At 38.6% G+C, this 15,275-nt stretch overlaps 1 protein-coding gene across 1 annotated transcript in view; it reads left to right on the forward strand.

The window, feature by feature from the left end:
• Positions 1-15,275, forward strand: part of cul2 (cullin 2) — a 97,675-nt gene that overhangs the window by 56,989 nt on the left and 25,411 nt on the right. The window contains exons 14-18 of the mRNA XM_028804115.2: positions 9,583-9,669; positions 10,653-10,805; positions 11,091-11,168; positions 13,890-13,956; positions 14,642-14,844. Of these exons, the coding sequence (XP_028659948.1) occupies positions 9,583-9,669; positions 10,653-10,805; positions 11,091-11,168; positions 13,890-13,956; positions 14,642-14,844 (588 nt within the window). The remainder of the gene's footprint in view (positions 1-9,582; positions 9,670-10,652; positions 10,806-11,090; positions 11,169-13,889; positions 13,957-14,641; positions 14,845-15,275) is intronic.

Raw genomic sequence — 15,275 nt, forward strand, 5'->3', positions numbered from 1 at the left:
GAATGTTTGGTTTAGTTCTTTGTCACTGCCTACTACTGCTGTTGACTGCAAAAAAAGGAAAATAAACCTTGAATGATCTTTTTCAATGAATGTACAGTTTTTTTTCCTACATGGGACTTGTTAACTTAATTTCAGTGATGTCTGAACTTTACATTTTAATATTAAAAAAAATTACGATTTAGACTGAAAAGTATACACAGATACTGTCCAAATATTTGATTATAGCATTATATGGATTTTTGGCCATAATGCCAACTTCTAAATCCAAATCAAGATATGTCCACCTTAATCACTGTCTTCAATGATAAATACCATTATACGGACAGACGACATTTTAAACTTATTGCTAGGGATTGCACTTAATGTTGTGCAGTAAAAAGTACAGTACAGTTACTCTATTACTTAAATGGTTTTGTGGTTATTCCTCATCATATATATATTTTCCTATAATTTATATTATTTAAAACTAATACCTTTGCAGTAAATTAAACTAACCCTAGGGGGAGTATCTGGCTGCATGCATTTAATGTTGTTTGCATTTTTCCTCTGCACATTTGTCAGTGTGCTTTTGGCATGCCACCCATTACAGACATCTGTACATGAAGGCTAAATTAATTTTCTTGTGTAATCTTTTGTATAGTACTACATATGTGTAAAAGAATGTTTTATTAGAGACTGTCCATGAAAATTTTATGTGCCCACTGAACTCCCCCCATGGGCAGTAGTAACAGCATTTTGCCATTTTAAAGTATGCGGCATAAGGAGGAAGTAAACGCAACTATAAATAATCTAATAATCTTATTGTGAAGCTATTAAGTATTATCTTTCCTAATGACTTCTGCTTTATTACTTGGGCATCTACGTTTATGCTGGCATTCCTTTATTGATTTTTATAAATAAAATAGAATTTACTTCTGAATAGTGCCTTTTGCCCAAGGCAAAGACAGCACTTAAATGCACATTTTCACACATAGTATAAGATTCTTAACACAGCAAAAGGGATTAATCTATCAGCTTTCTAAATATTGTCAAAATGACATTGTTGCTTTAGCATTTATTCTCTCACAAGGGTTTGCAGTTGAATCAAATAGTCTATAAGGCAGATTAATCTGTGTATATGTTATTTTAAACTTTATTCTCTCCATATAACATTAAACATAATTTTTTCAATCTGTCTCCATGTACACTCTCAAAAACATTCTGAAATAAATCAGTTAAGCATTTGAATAAGACATCCAGACATCTTCATTCCTGAGTCTCTCAAATAAGACAATTATTATATAATACATACCAATAAGAATGAGCCTTGTGATGCAATAATATTTACATGTCTTTCTTAACCTAAGAATCCACAACCAAACTGGTACTTTTTATCCTTTGCAACTAAGACGGAAACAAAATTTATAGATGGGAAATTCTCAATAATCACATTTAACTATTTTATAGGCAGGACTTGTTGGCATAGTCCCACAAAATCAATAAATGCATCAAGTGAAATGGCAAAAAAATAATTTCTCGTTTGATACATTGGCGATTTGAATTAAAACATATACATTCTATATTGTTAAACATTTTAATTTCTGTGCTAAATTTAATTTTTTTTCTCCAAACTATATCTATTCTGCAGTTATTATTAGAACATGATTTACTGCTAACCTTTGAAAAACCTGTCTTAATGTCTGTACATTTATGCCTATGTGAGTCTTGAAGTGATATTAAAATCCATCCTACAATATTGTTAAGGTAAAAAATTACATTATTGTATCTCATAAAATAGGTTTTTGTTTTCTGTACTCTTACTTTAAAGCAGTTAGTGCCACAGCTTTTCAATATGCAGGTAAAAAAAAATCCAGAGCAGCCTTGTGAAGTAGTGTTAACTGTAACTTTGATCAACTCTTTGAAAATGCTGTTTTATACAGTATATACAGTATTTAACTTTAATGAAAATTCTAACATTACTGTGAAACAGAAAGCAATAGCAGTGAAAATTAATGTATCATTGATTTCCCTATAAAAACAAAAAGCAGTACTGAGTGCAGCAAATAATTTAAAACTGACAATTGTGTGAAAACCTCAAACTCATAAAAGAACAGCAGCTGTGCAGTGATCGCTTTCATAGGTGTAAATGTTTCGTTTATCCATCCATTTTGAAACATTCTTATTTATTTATGATATTTTATGCATCTTATTCTTGTGTATTACTTAATTTCCAGTTAACATAAACATCTGGTGTTATTTACTTTCCAATGGTTTATTGTCAACCCCGCAAGTACTAATGCTGTATAGAATTCTGACAGAACTGACTATTTTGCAAATGATACAACTGTGTAAATAGCATATAAAATATCCATTTTATTTATAAATATAAATCCTGTGCATCTTTTTTCACAGTTTAACATATGAAGGTAATGGATGTGGTGTTTTAACCATTCGCACAAAAAACATAAAAATCCTATAGAGTCAGTGTTTTTAATATAAAAGGAAACTACAGCTCATGTAATGTGGAGACATTACCAGAATTCTGCATGCTGACACCCCATGGTATCCAGCAGGGCTGTGCATTAAAACTCCAATGTCCATGAGGCCCTGCTGGAATTCGGGGCACCTCCATGTTGCAGGGAGGGCTCCATCTGGTGGCCTGGGGGTATTTGCCGGGATGAACGGCCGGCCATATCCCACAGTACTCCCGTCCCCCCGGCGAAGAATCATGATTCGGAGCGACGAGCCCCGCGAGGGACATTTTCCTCCACGAGGATCCATTGGTCGGGCCCTGGCAATGTCCTGAATACTCCCGGGAGAACCTAGGGGGAACATTAAATGAAAAAGACCTCTGTTCCCCTGTCCTCCTAGGACAACTTCTCCATAGCTGGCCCAGCCGACAACATCCGTAGCACAGCCACCGTCCCCGTTTGTATTCCTCTGCGAGACTGGAAACAGTCTGGAAACTTCCGCTCCGCCTCTTTGTCCACTGAGGAGGGTTCCACGGCCGCCCATGAGCTGTCAGGAGACCCCCGCTTTATTTTTGGGATCTCCTGTTTAATCTGGGGCTTGTCCACAGTTTGGGTCTATTAGTGAAAGAGAGCCCTTTTACTGTCTGCGCGCCCTTTGATTTTGAATTGACAGGAGACTGCAGTCCGCGTTTTCCAATTTAACGGCGGACCGTTCAGTCATATCCCTTTCCTCTTTACCTTCATTTACGGCTGGCGCTCCTTCGTTTGCCTCCCGTTTCCCTTTCAGGGAGCTCGGTTCTGTCTGGGAAATGGCGACCTCACCTACGAGACAACGTTGACCTTCTCCTTCCCACAATCCTTCAGGAGATATCATATGTCCTGTTTCGGCGAATGGCAGGAAACCGTCATGGTCATGTGTTTGTTTGTAGTCCTTTAGGTTTCCCCAGCCTGCTACAGGATAGTTCACGTGACTATTCTCATCGAATAGGTTTCCAAATTTCAGACTCCTAGATCGGCTAGACTCCTCGTCATCGCGGCCATCTTGCTCAGGTAGGAAGTATGTTTCCGACTCCTCGTCAGAATCAAGAAGACAGGCCTCTGAAAAATAATTAAAGTAAGGTCCCAGCGCATCAGACTTTTTTTTGGCACATACCTCTGGACTTTGAGCGTCTTCTCTTAGTTTATAGAGGTTGTCCTGTGGGTCCGAAGTTTGACAGCCCTCCCACTGTCGTAACGCTCGGGTCCTCTCGGCGTCAATCGTGGCCCTGTCTTCTTCGCTTCCCGTCAGGAATGTCCATAGATGCGCGGCATTATCTAGGGTCTGCTCCTTTTTGGTATTCCCATTCTTTTTCCTGGATTTCTTCCCCATCACGGACCGATGTACAATAAGGCTTACTGTATTGCAGCGCTGCCTGTTGAGTTTGGAGATTTTTCTCTGCGTGTCCTGACGCTGTCTTCTTGGGGTTCTCTGTCCACAGAATTTTTTTAAATTCAGGTCCTCTGCCAAACCGATGGCCAGAGTATCCTACCGGCTACGCCACTGTCACAGATATCGCTCCCTTGAACCCTCGGACACCACGCCAGACACCAAATAAAATCCAAAATATTGAATTTATTATTAACACTAGAATTACCAGAGCCTACGAAAAAACTCGTAGATCCATCCCACCTTAAATCGCGCCTTAAATCCGTTTGCACCTCTCCGCCAGAGTCTTTTGTCATCTAAATGTGCTGATAAACACAAGCTACTAGCAGCAGCTATTCCATCCCCCACCAACTTAGAACGAACTTCTCCTAGCTCATGCCTTGCCTTGATTTGATTATCTGGGATTGAAGTGGAGTTTTAGAGTGGAAATAATATAGCGTTATTTGGAATACACGCATTTCGTGTGTGTTCCGTTTCTATAGTAGTCTGTGCAAACGCATTTTTAAAACAGAAACGTTTTTCATATTCTAATAGTAAATGACAAAATGTAGGCATAAACTATATAACGTATGAAGCCTGAAGTCCATATATCAAAGAAACACTTTCACAAAAGGTACAAATAAGAGAACACGTGCGCTTTTATTCAAAAATATAACTGCACAAAAAAAAAAAGCCGCGTTAGCATGCCACATTGACACTCTTACTACAACCGCCACGGTGGCGTTATGGTATCAGCTCCTGACTGGGAATCAGAGGGTGGCGAGTTCGATCTCGCACGGCTCCACTTCGAGAAGTGAACTGCTCTTATTCTTACAATTTTAGAATAACAACATAAATTTGATTTCAGTCTGTAACAGCCGGTGTAACTTATGATACTGGTAAAGGTTAGCTTTTTTTTTTTTTTTTTTTAATTCACTTTTCATTCTCGCAGTCGCATTGAGAATCAATCCATACAACCCCATCTGACACAGCTGGTTTCACATAAATAAAAGTGCACTTTTATTCAAGACTATAACCAAAGAATAAAGAAAGCAAGTTACAGTTGGTGGTTGATACGACAGCTTGCGTGGTGCAATGCTAAGAACTGCTGATTTCAAGTGACGGTGAGATACGAAGAAGGCAGCTTCGCCAGCGTTTGTGTGTCAGAACCCTTTTGGGGGGGGGGGGGCGGTAGTATGCATCGTGGTACACTGCAGAGCTATAGCGCGTCTTTATGTCAGATGGGGTTGTATGGATTGATTCTCAATGCGACTACGAGAATGAAAAGTGAATTTTAAAAAAAAAAAAAAAAAAAAAAAGCTAACCTTTACCAGTATCATAAGTTACACCGGCTGTTACAGACTGAAATCAAATTTATGTTGTTATTCTAAAATTGTAAGAATAAGAGCAGTTCACTTCTCGAAGTGGAGCCGTGCGGGATCGAACTCGCCACCCTCTGATTCCCAGTCAGGAGCTGATACCATTACGCCACTGCGGCGGTTGTAGTAAGAGTGTCAATGTGGCATGCTAACGCGGCTTTCTTTTTTTTTGTGCAGTTATATTTTTGAATAAAAGCGCACGTGTTCTCTTATTTGTACCTTTTGTGAAAGTGTTTTCTTTGATATATGGACTTCAGGCTTCATACGTTATATAGTTTATGCCTACATTTTGTCATTTACTATTAGAATATGAAAAAACGTTTCTGTTTTAAAAAAGTGTTTGCACAGACTACTATAGAAACGGAACACACATGAATGCGTGTATTCCAAATAATGCTTTATTATTTCCACTCTAAAAACTCCACTTCAATCCCAGATAATCAAATCAAGGCAAGGCATGAGCTAGGAGAAGTTCGTTCTAAGTCGGTGGGGGGATGGAATAGCTGGCTGCTAGTAGCTTGTGTTTATCTGCACATTTAGAAGACAAAAGACTCTGGCGGAGAGGTGCAAACGGATTTAAGATGCAATTTAAGGTGGGACGGATCTACGAGTTTTTTCGTAGGCTCTGGTAATTCTAGTGTTAATGAACAGTGCACAAAGCACCCTCCTCTCCACAATACTCATATAAATCAATAACAATACTACAATAAACAATCCTCCACTCTCCCAGGTGCGTTGCCACCCTCACACCCAGCTCAGCTCGTCTGTCTGGGATTTCCCACAATCCTTTATAGACCTCGACCCGGAAGTGCTTCTGAGCCCTCAGTCCATGCGATTATAGAGCACTTCCGGGTCAGGCAAAAACTTCTCTTTTTTTCTTCAGCCCGGAAGTATATCATTTCTTCCGTTCCCGTGACTTGGAAATACTTCCGGACTATACGGAAAATATAAATCCCTGGGTCTCCCTGCAGCGACTCCTGGCGGCCCCCCATGGTATCCAGCAGGGCTGTGCATTAAAACTCCAATGTCCAGGAGACGCTGCTGGAATTCGGGACACATCCATGTTGCAGGGAGGGCTTCATCTGGCAGCCTGGGGGTATTAGCCGGGATGAACGGCTGGCCATATCCCACTATATATATATATATATATATATATATATATATATATATATATATATATATATATATATATATATATATATATATATATATATATATATGTATATATATATATATATATGTATATATATATATATATATGTATATATATATATATATATGTATATATATATATATATATATGTATATATATATATATATATGTATATATATATATATATATATGTATATATATATATATATATATGTATATATATATATATATATATGTATATATATATATATGTATATGTATATATATATATATGTATATATATATATATATATGTATATATATATATATATATATGTATATATATATATATATATATATATATGTATATATATATATATATATGTATATATATATATATGTATATATATATATATATATGTATATATATATATATATATGTATATATATATATATATATATGTATATATATATATATATATGTATATATATATATATATTATATGTATGTATATATATATATATATATGTATATATATATATATATATATATATATGTATGTATATATATATATGTATATATGTATGTATATGTATATATGTATATATATGTATATGTATATATATGTATATATATATGTATATGTATATATATATGTATATATATATGTATATGTATATTACAGTGGAACCCGAAGTAATTTCCCCTATAGGATTGTATGTAAATACAATTAATCCGTTCTGGACCGTACGAGCTGTATGTAAATATTTTTTTTTTTTTTAAAAGATTTTTAAGCACAACAATAGTTAATTATACCATAGAATGCACAGTGTAATAGTAAACTAAATGTTTACTTACTTCTTCTGTAATGTTTACTTCTTCTGCTTGGGCTCTCTTGCTCACGCTCTCACGTTCTCTCTCTCGCTCGCTTGCTGCACAGGGAATGCACAGGGAGAGACTGAACACGTGTGAAATCATCGGTGCGTACGAACCGGAAGGGAAACTGGCTTGTTTGTCACCCGAGTGTGTGGTTGTGAACAGATGCAAAAGTTTGGCGAACTTTTTGGTCGTAATCCAATTTGTACGTCGTCCGAGACGTTCGTGACTGTATAGGTTCCGAGGTTCCACTGTATATATATATATATATATATATACGAGGGTTGTCTGGGTTCCGCGCGGAATCACTCGAAATAAGTAGCCAAGGATTTTTTTTCCTATTTTTCTCATGTACTTCAATTCTTTTTAAACTTTTCCCAAGTATTCACCGCCAACATCAATGCACTTTTGGGCTCTTCTGACCCACGGCGGAAAACACTCGCAAAAGGCTGTCTTTGGGAGGTTGTCCAGCTGTTCTTTGACAGCTGCAATCAGTTCCTCGCAGGGGTTCTTTCACCTTCGGGAAGAGCCAAAAGTCACATGGTGCAAGATCGATTGGCCATTGTTGAACTTGTCAAGGAAAAACTTGCACCATTCCACGCTAGCTTGCTTTTGTTCCACAGTCAGCAGCCTTGGAACCCATTGGGCACATTTCTTTGTAAAGCCAAGATCTCGTCGAATGATGGTGTCGACAGCATACCGGGTCATCCCAAGTTCCAGGGCAATTTTCCTGATGGTCACACGACCATCTTCTTCCAGGAACTCCTTCACACGATCAGCATTTCTGCCATCAGTCGAACTTCGTGGTTTCGGTTCACGTTTTTCATCGTCAAAGTTGAAGTGGCTTGTGCTGAAGCGCTGGAACCACTTAAAAACCATCGTCTTATTTGGAGCATTCTTCTTGAAGATGCGAGAAAGTTTTTGGCAGCACTCTTTAGCTGTTAAACCATCAGAAAAGTCGTAAAAAATCATCACTCGAAAGTCACACACGCACGGATTCGGGAGCTTCGCCGCTAGCGCCGGCTGCACACTCTCAGTTCGTTTGCTTCTCCTGTTCATTCTGAAGGAAGAGGGGGAGCAAAACATCTGAACAAAAACATGCAACCACTTTAATAATCCCTCTACACAGCAGAACAGGTTTCGACAGGCTGACACTCGACAAACGATAAAATTCCGCGCGGAACCCAGACAACCCTCCTGTATATATATATATATATATATATATATATATATATATATATATATATATATATATATATATATATATATATTACGGTGTATGGTGAATAGATATTATACTGCAGGTAGATGCACATTTTTCTACAATAATGCATACCCAAATATGGTGCCAAAAGAAAACATAGTATTTTGTCTACAAACTTTTATCATTTTATTAGACCACAAAGTACATAAATTAACTGGTAAGTTTTAAGGGCATAGTTTGAAAAGAAAAATGTACATAGGAGATGAAAAGAAAAAACAAATAAACTCTAAAAAGGATGTGGTGTAATACTTGGTTAGTTAAAATACACATTGTATTCATTCATTTACCTTAAAAGATAGAAACTTTTATGAAGAGCAACTTAAGCCATAATTTGTGAAATTTGGTTTCTAAAAATTAAGTGCAACCAAGTCATGTTTTAGTGAAATATCGCACATATAATTATGACTGCTGATTTTTCTGCCTTATGACAGCTATTGAACATTGTTTGTTGAAGATAAACAGTGGTGCAGAATTCAAATTTTCTTTTCTTTTTTTATTTTGATCAAGTAAAATCTTATTAAGCTGGGCTTCTTTCTCTCTTTCAAAATCTCACTTAACTACAAGGTGACACCATGTTAGTGTAGTGGTATGTAGTTTCCATGTCCCCCCTGTGTCTGCGTCAATTTCCTCCAGGTGCTCCGGTTTTCGCCTACTATCCACAGATATGCACGTTAGGTGTTTGGCCTGTCCCGGGTTTATTCCTGCATTGTGCCCTATGCTAACTAGGATAGGCTCCAGTACCCATTTTACAGGTTCGAAAATGACATGACTTAACTGCTGTTGACAAATGCTTTTTGTTGTATACATTCTATTCTAATGAATATTTATTGGCCCAGACTTCATGTCCTTTCCAAATGTTCACATTTTCTCTGTAACATTCTAATAGTTGGTTTCTTTACTGTACTAAATTAAAAAAATATATAAATATATTTTACATTGCTGTTTTGCCACAGTTGCTGCATTTTGTTTCTCCTGTTGAGAAAACTGGACAATTTAAGTTAATTCAGAATCTCAGGAATTGAATTTGTTTTGTCATTTTTATAAATGAGTTATTTAATAATGTGTTTCCTTTCAGTTTTATGCAAGGATGCTTGCTAAAAGGTTAATACATGGCTTGTCTTTGTCTATGGATTCTGAAGAAGCAATGATCAACAAATTAAAGGTAGGAGGAGATTAGACAGGTTTAACTTAAAAAAAAAAATGTAGACTTTGAGCATTTGTACCAGTGCATTTGAATTAAGCAGAAACTGTAAAATATGAATGTTATAAAGACTTTGTAATAAGATAAGCTAATAAAGAATATTTAAACAGTTATTTATCATACTAGGTTAGTGTATAGATTTTAATATTTTACGTGTATTACATATGTCTAGTTTTACATTGTCTTTTGTTTTTATTATACTAATTTCACTAGTCTGTGGGAGATATGTAGGCAAGACATTCATTATACAGTGTACACATGACAATAAACTTTAACATCTTTAAGAGTAATAGGTTTACCAGTGAGAGTAATTCCTTACTTGTAAGGTTTTCTTATTTATGCATATGTCACCATAATTAAAGAAACATACAAAAACTGTTAATTTTGACCTTGTACAATTTTGCAATATAATTCTCTCATGCCAGTTCAATATTTACACCCAATTATTTATGTGCATACATCCCAAATTAAAGCTTAGAACAAGGTCAGTATGTCAGACTTCATTCATTAAAGTAATGTTTTATACTGTAGGTTTAATGGTCATTAATGTCACATGAGTACAGTTTACATAACTGTCTATATGATCCGGAGACATGTTAAGTTCATTCAAATACTTATGACACCAAGCAGTTTTATGGCTTTAAACTATAAATCATAAAATTTAAAGAGAAACTATTACATTGAGTTGTACATGTTCATTTTGAAAGCCACTTTGTGATGCAATGTTCTGTTAAAATGCTACATAAAATAAAGATGAACCTGTTACCTACAGACAAGCATGACTTATGAGTTAATATTGCACCAACCTACTGTACTATGTTGGCAACATCAGCAGAAATTGAGAATTGCCTCGTTAAGAATTTTTTTTATACTTCATGGTAGGAAGTGTGTGTTAAATATTCTAAAATCTCTTACAAACCCCTCTTTTTTCTTTTTGTATACAGCAAGCATGTGGCTATGAGTTTACCAGTAAGCTCCATCGTATGTACACAGATATGAGTGTCAGCGCTGATTTGAACAATAAATTTAACAATTTTATTAAAACAAGGGAAACCACTATAGATCTGGGTATAAGTTTTCAGATCTACGTATTACAGGTAAGAATGTGTTACATGTGTTTGTTCCAAGTCAAAGAAAATAACTCTGAGTGAGCCAATATTTCACATTTTCTGAATAATGTATTTCAGTTAGGAAGTAGCAATTAAACATAAATTCTTAACTTCTGCATTGTGAAGTAAATATATAATTTAAGAAAATCAGTGGTCTTTATTATCCCCTACAATTAAAGAATCGGAAACATTTTTGATTTCACCAGGAAATGTTTTACAAGTGTTTCAATAATTGTGTGCATTTTAATCTTAGTAAATTGTACACTTTTTCAGGCTGGTGCATGGCCATTGACTCATGTTCCTTCTTCAACATTTGCTATCCCACAAGAATTGGAAAAGAGTGTGCAGATGGTAAAGTACTGACTACTAATAAACTGATTTGGAGTAAAGCCTATAATGAAATAGGACGTTTTAAGTTTAAGGAAAGCAGTCAATTGTAGGATTTTCTTTAATTCCTGTCATGATGTTAAATCGGTTAGTTAGACTGATTGACTTAGATAGTTCAATCACTTATCTGTTAGATATCCAAACACGTTTCACAGACTGAAAAGTTTTCCAGTTTTTATACTGTCAGAAGTAGCTTCAACTCCCACCTCCGGCAGAGCTTCGACCATGTCCCGAGGGAGGTGGGGGACATTGAGTCCGAATAGGCCATGTTCTGTGCCTCTATTGTTGAGGCGGCTGACCGGAGCTGTGGCCGTAAGGTGGTCGGTGCCTGTCGTGGCGGCAATCCCCGAACCCGTTGGTGGACACCGGTGGTGAAGGATGCCGTCAAGCTGAAGAAGGAGTCCTACAGGACCCTTTTGTCCTGTGGGACCCTGGAGGCAGCTGATAGGTACCGGCAGGCCAAGCGGAATGCGGCTTTGGTGGTTGCTGAGGCAAAAACTCGGGCGTGGGAGGAGTTTGGGGAGGCCATGGAGAACGACTTTCGGACAGCTTCGAGGAGATTCTGGTCCACCATCCGGCGTCTCAGGAAGGGGAAGCAGTGCAGTGTCAACACTGTATATGGTGGGGATGGTGCACTGCTGACCTCGACTCGGGACGTTGTGGGTCGGTGGGGGGAGTACTTCGAAGACCTCCTCAATCCCATTAACATGCCTTCCAATGAGGAAGCAGAGCCTGGAGACTCAGAGGTGGGCTCCCCCATCTGTGGGACTGAGGTCACCGAGGTGGTCAAAAAACTCCTTGGTGGCAGGGCCCCGGGGGTGGATGAGATACGCCCGGAGTTCCTCAAGGCTCTGGATGTTGTAGGACTGTCTTGGTTGACACGCCTCTGCAACATCGCATGGACATCAGGGACAGTGCCTCTGGATTGGCAGATCGGGGTGGTGATCCCCCTCTTTAAGAAGGGGGATTGGAGGGTGTGTTCCAACTACAGAGGGATCACACTCCTCAGCCTCCCTGGAAAAGTCTATTCAGGGGTCGTGGAGAGGAGGGTCCGTCGGATAGTCGAGCCTCGGATTCAGGAGGAACAGTGTGGTTTTCGTCCTGGTCACGGAACAGTGGACCAGCTCTATACCCTTAGCAGGGTCCTGGAGGGTGCATGGGAGTTTGCCCAACCAGTCTACATGTGTTTTGTGGACTTGGAAAAGGCATTCGACCGTGTCCCTCGGGGAATCCTGTGGGGGGTACTCCGAGAGTATGGGGTACCGGCCCCCCTGATAAGGGCTGTTCGGTCCCTGTACGATCGGTGCCAGAGCTTGGTCCGCATTGCCGGCAGTAAGTCGAACCCGTTTCCAGTGAGAGTTGGACTCCGCCAGGGCTGCCCTTTGTCACCGATTCTGTTCATAACTTTTATGGACAGAATTTCTAGGCGCAGCCAGGGCGTTGAGGGGGTCCGGTTTGGTGGGCTCAGGATTGGGTCACTGCTTTTTGCAGATGATGTTGTCCTGTTTGCTTCATCAGGCCGTGATCTTCAGCTCTCTCTGGATCGGTTCGCAGCCGAGTGTGAAGCGGCTGGGATGAGAATCAGCACCTCCAAATCCGAGACCATGGTCCTCAGCCGGAAAAGGGTGGAGTGCCCTCTCAGGGTTGGTAGCGAGATCCTGCCTCAAGTGGAGGAGTTCAAGTATCTCGGGATCTTGTTCACGAGTGAGGGAAGAATGGAGCGTGAGATCGACAGGCGGATCGGTGCGGCATCCGCAGTAATGTGGGCGCTGCATCGGTCTGTCGTGGTGAAAAAGGAGCTGAGCCGCAAGGCGAAGCTCTCAATTTACCAGTCGATCTATGTTCCTACCCTCACCTATGGTCATGAACTATGGGTAGTGACCGAAAGAACGAGATCGCGAATACAAGCGGCTGAAATGAGTTTCCTCCGCAGGGTGTCTGGGCTTTCCCTTAAAGATAGGGTGAGAAGCTCAGTCATCCAGGAGGGGCTCAGAGTAGAGCCGCTGCTCCTCCGCATCGAGAGGAGTCAGATGAGGTGGCTCGGGCATCTGATCAGGATGCCTCCTGGACGCCTCCCTGGTGAGGTGTTCCGGGCACGTCCAACCGGGAGGAGGCCCCAGGGAAGACCCAGGACACGTTGGAGGGACTATGTCTCTCGACTGGCCTGGGAACGCCTTGGGATTCTCCCGGAAGAGCAAGAAGAAGTGGCCGGGGAGAGGGAAGTCTGGGCATCTCTGCTCAAGCTGCTGCCCCCGCGACCCGACCTCGGATAAGCGGGAGACAATGGATGGATGGATGGATGACATTTATTTTTCTTAACCTTAATACATTGCCTTAATCAAATGTATTCACATTTTCTCTTTTGCTGTTAGAGCACAAAATATGGTTCAAATGTATATTTAATCCAGTAATATAATGATTAGTGTCTTGTCTTGGGGGAAATACCTCACCATTTAAGGGCAAAAATTAAGACTCCTTACCAAGGCCTTATCCACAACACAAGTTTGCAGTCCAAAGTTCTCTTCAGTGTTTTGACCATGAGCTATATCTTACAAAGTAGAGATGTTGAATATGAAACAAAATAGAAATCTTTGTTAAAAGCTCAGTCTCCTTTCTGGAAGTCTGTTTATCAACACTGACTAACTTCACTTGGTTGCCATCTAATCAAAAATATTTGCATTGCAGTTTGAATTGTTTTATAACCAGCACTTCAGTGGGAGGAAGATAACGTGGCTTCACTATCTTTGCACAGGTAGGAAGGTTTCCATTGTATAAGCTCATAGTGAAGAAAGTGTCTTTCCTGATAGATCATTGTGAGGTTTAACATTGTAAACAAAACGCATATGCAGTAGCTGACAGAATGAACAAAAGATACAAACTGTATTTTAAAGTAAGTGCTTGCACACAGATGTTATTAGTGAAAAAATTAAGCAATTAACATCCCATCGTGATTAAGGTTATATATAAAAATGGTCTCTGGTTAGACCAAGTTTGTCATTATGCTAGCTACCATGACTTGAAGAACAAATTTTGGTGTCTTTTAGAAAGGGATGATTGTTCAGACATGTTTGGCAGGAGCTTTCTTGAGAAAACCTGTTCAACTTGCTGATGGTGTAACAGTAACCAAGGTGATGTTCTTATGGAAATAGGAGAGAAATTCATTGTAGTAATTTGTATGATAAGTCAGTCATGTTTAATCCCCATTATAAGTAATTTACATTGAAGAGTTGCATGAAAAACCATGTACTTATTATTATGTACAGTACATCACATAATGTATAAAGCCAATATGAAGGAAAGCACAAAAGTTAATATTAGTGGTACAGGATCAAATTCAGCACATTGTAAAGATAACCATTATTAAAGAATTGGACACATTGCTTTTAAAAGTAAAAAGAAACCAAAGAAAATGTCATTACGTTATGGTGTTTTTTTAGGGGAGGTGAAAATGAACTATCTCTCCAAAACCTATGTGGCGATGGTTACCACCTACCAAATGGCAGTACTTCTGGCCTTCAACAACAGTGAGACCGTTTCTTATAAAGAACTCCAGGACAGCACACAGATGAATGAAAGAGAATTGACAAAAACAATTAAATCCTTGTTGGATGTTAAAATGATTAACCATGACTCTGTTAAGGTGAGTAATTTGTCACAGGTAGCCATTTGTTTTCTTTGAAGTCAAGGTGTAATTTCATTGTCACCCTATCTAGCCCTCTGTGCACAGAAATAGTTAGAAATGGATATTTATTTTTATGCTTAGCAGAACAAAGGTGCTGGTTTTGCTAGCCCAACTTTTTATTAAAAAATGTATTAAGGGTAATTTTAGTTAAAAGCAGGTTAAGGTAAATTTGTTACACAGCAACAGTGAATTGCTTTTATTGATGAATGTAGACTTAGTTAGATGTATCCGCCTTGCTGCTATAGTGATCATTAGTATGTGTGGTGGGATGGATATTGGAATAGTAGTGTGCACTTTCTTGGCAGTTGCAGAAATATATTGTAATAATAATAATAATAATTCATTACATTTATATAGCGCTTTTCTCAGTACTCCAAGCGCTATCCACA

This window comes from Erpetoichthys calabaricus, chromosome 6 (genome assembly GCF_900747795.2).
Source record: "Erpetoichthys calabaricus chromosome 6, fErpCal1.3, whole genome shotgun sequence".
NCBI lineage: Eukaryota > Metazoa > Chordata > Cladistia > Polypteriformes > Polypteridae > Erpetoichthys > Erpetoichthys calabaricus.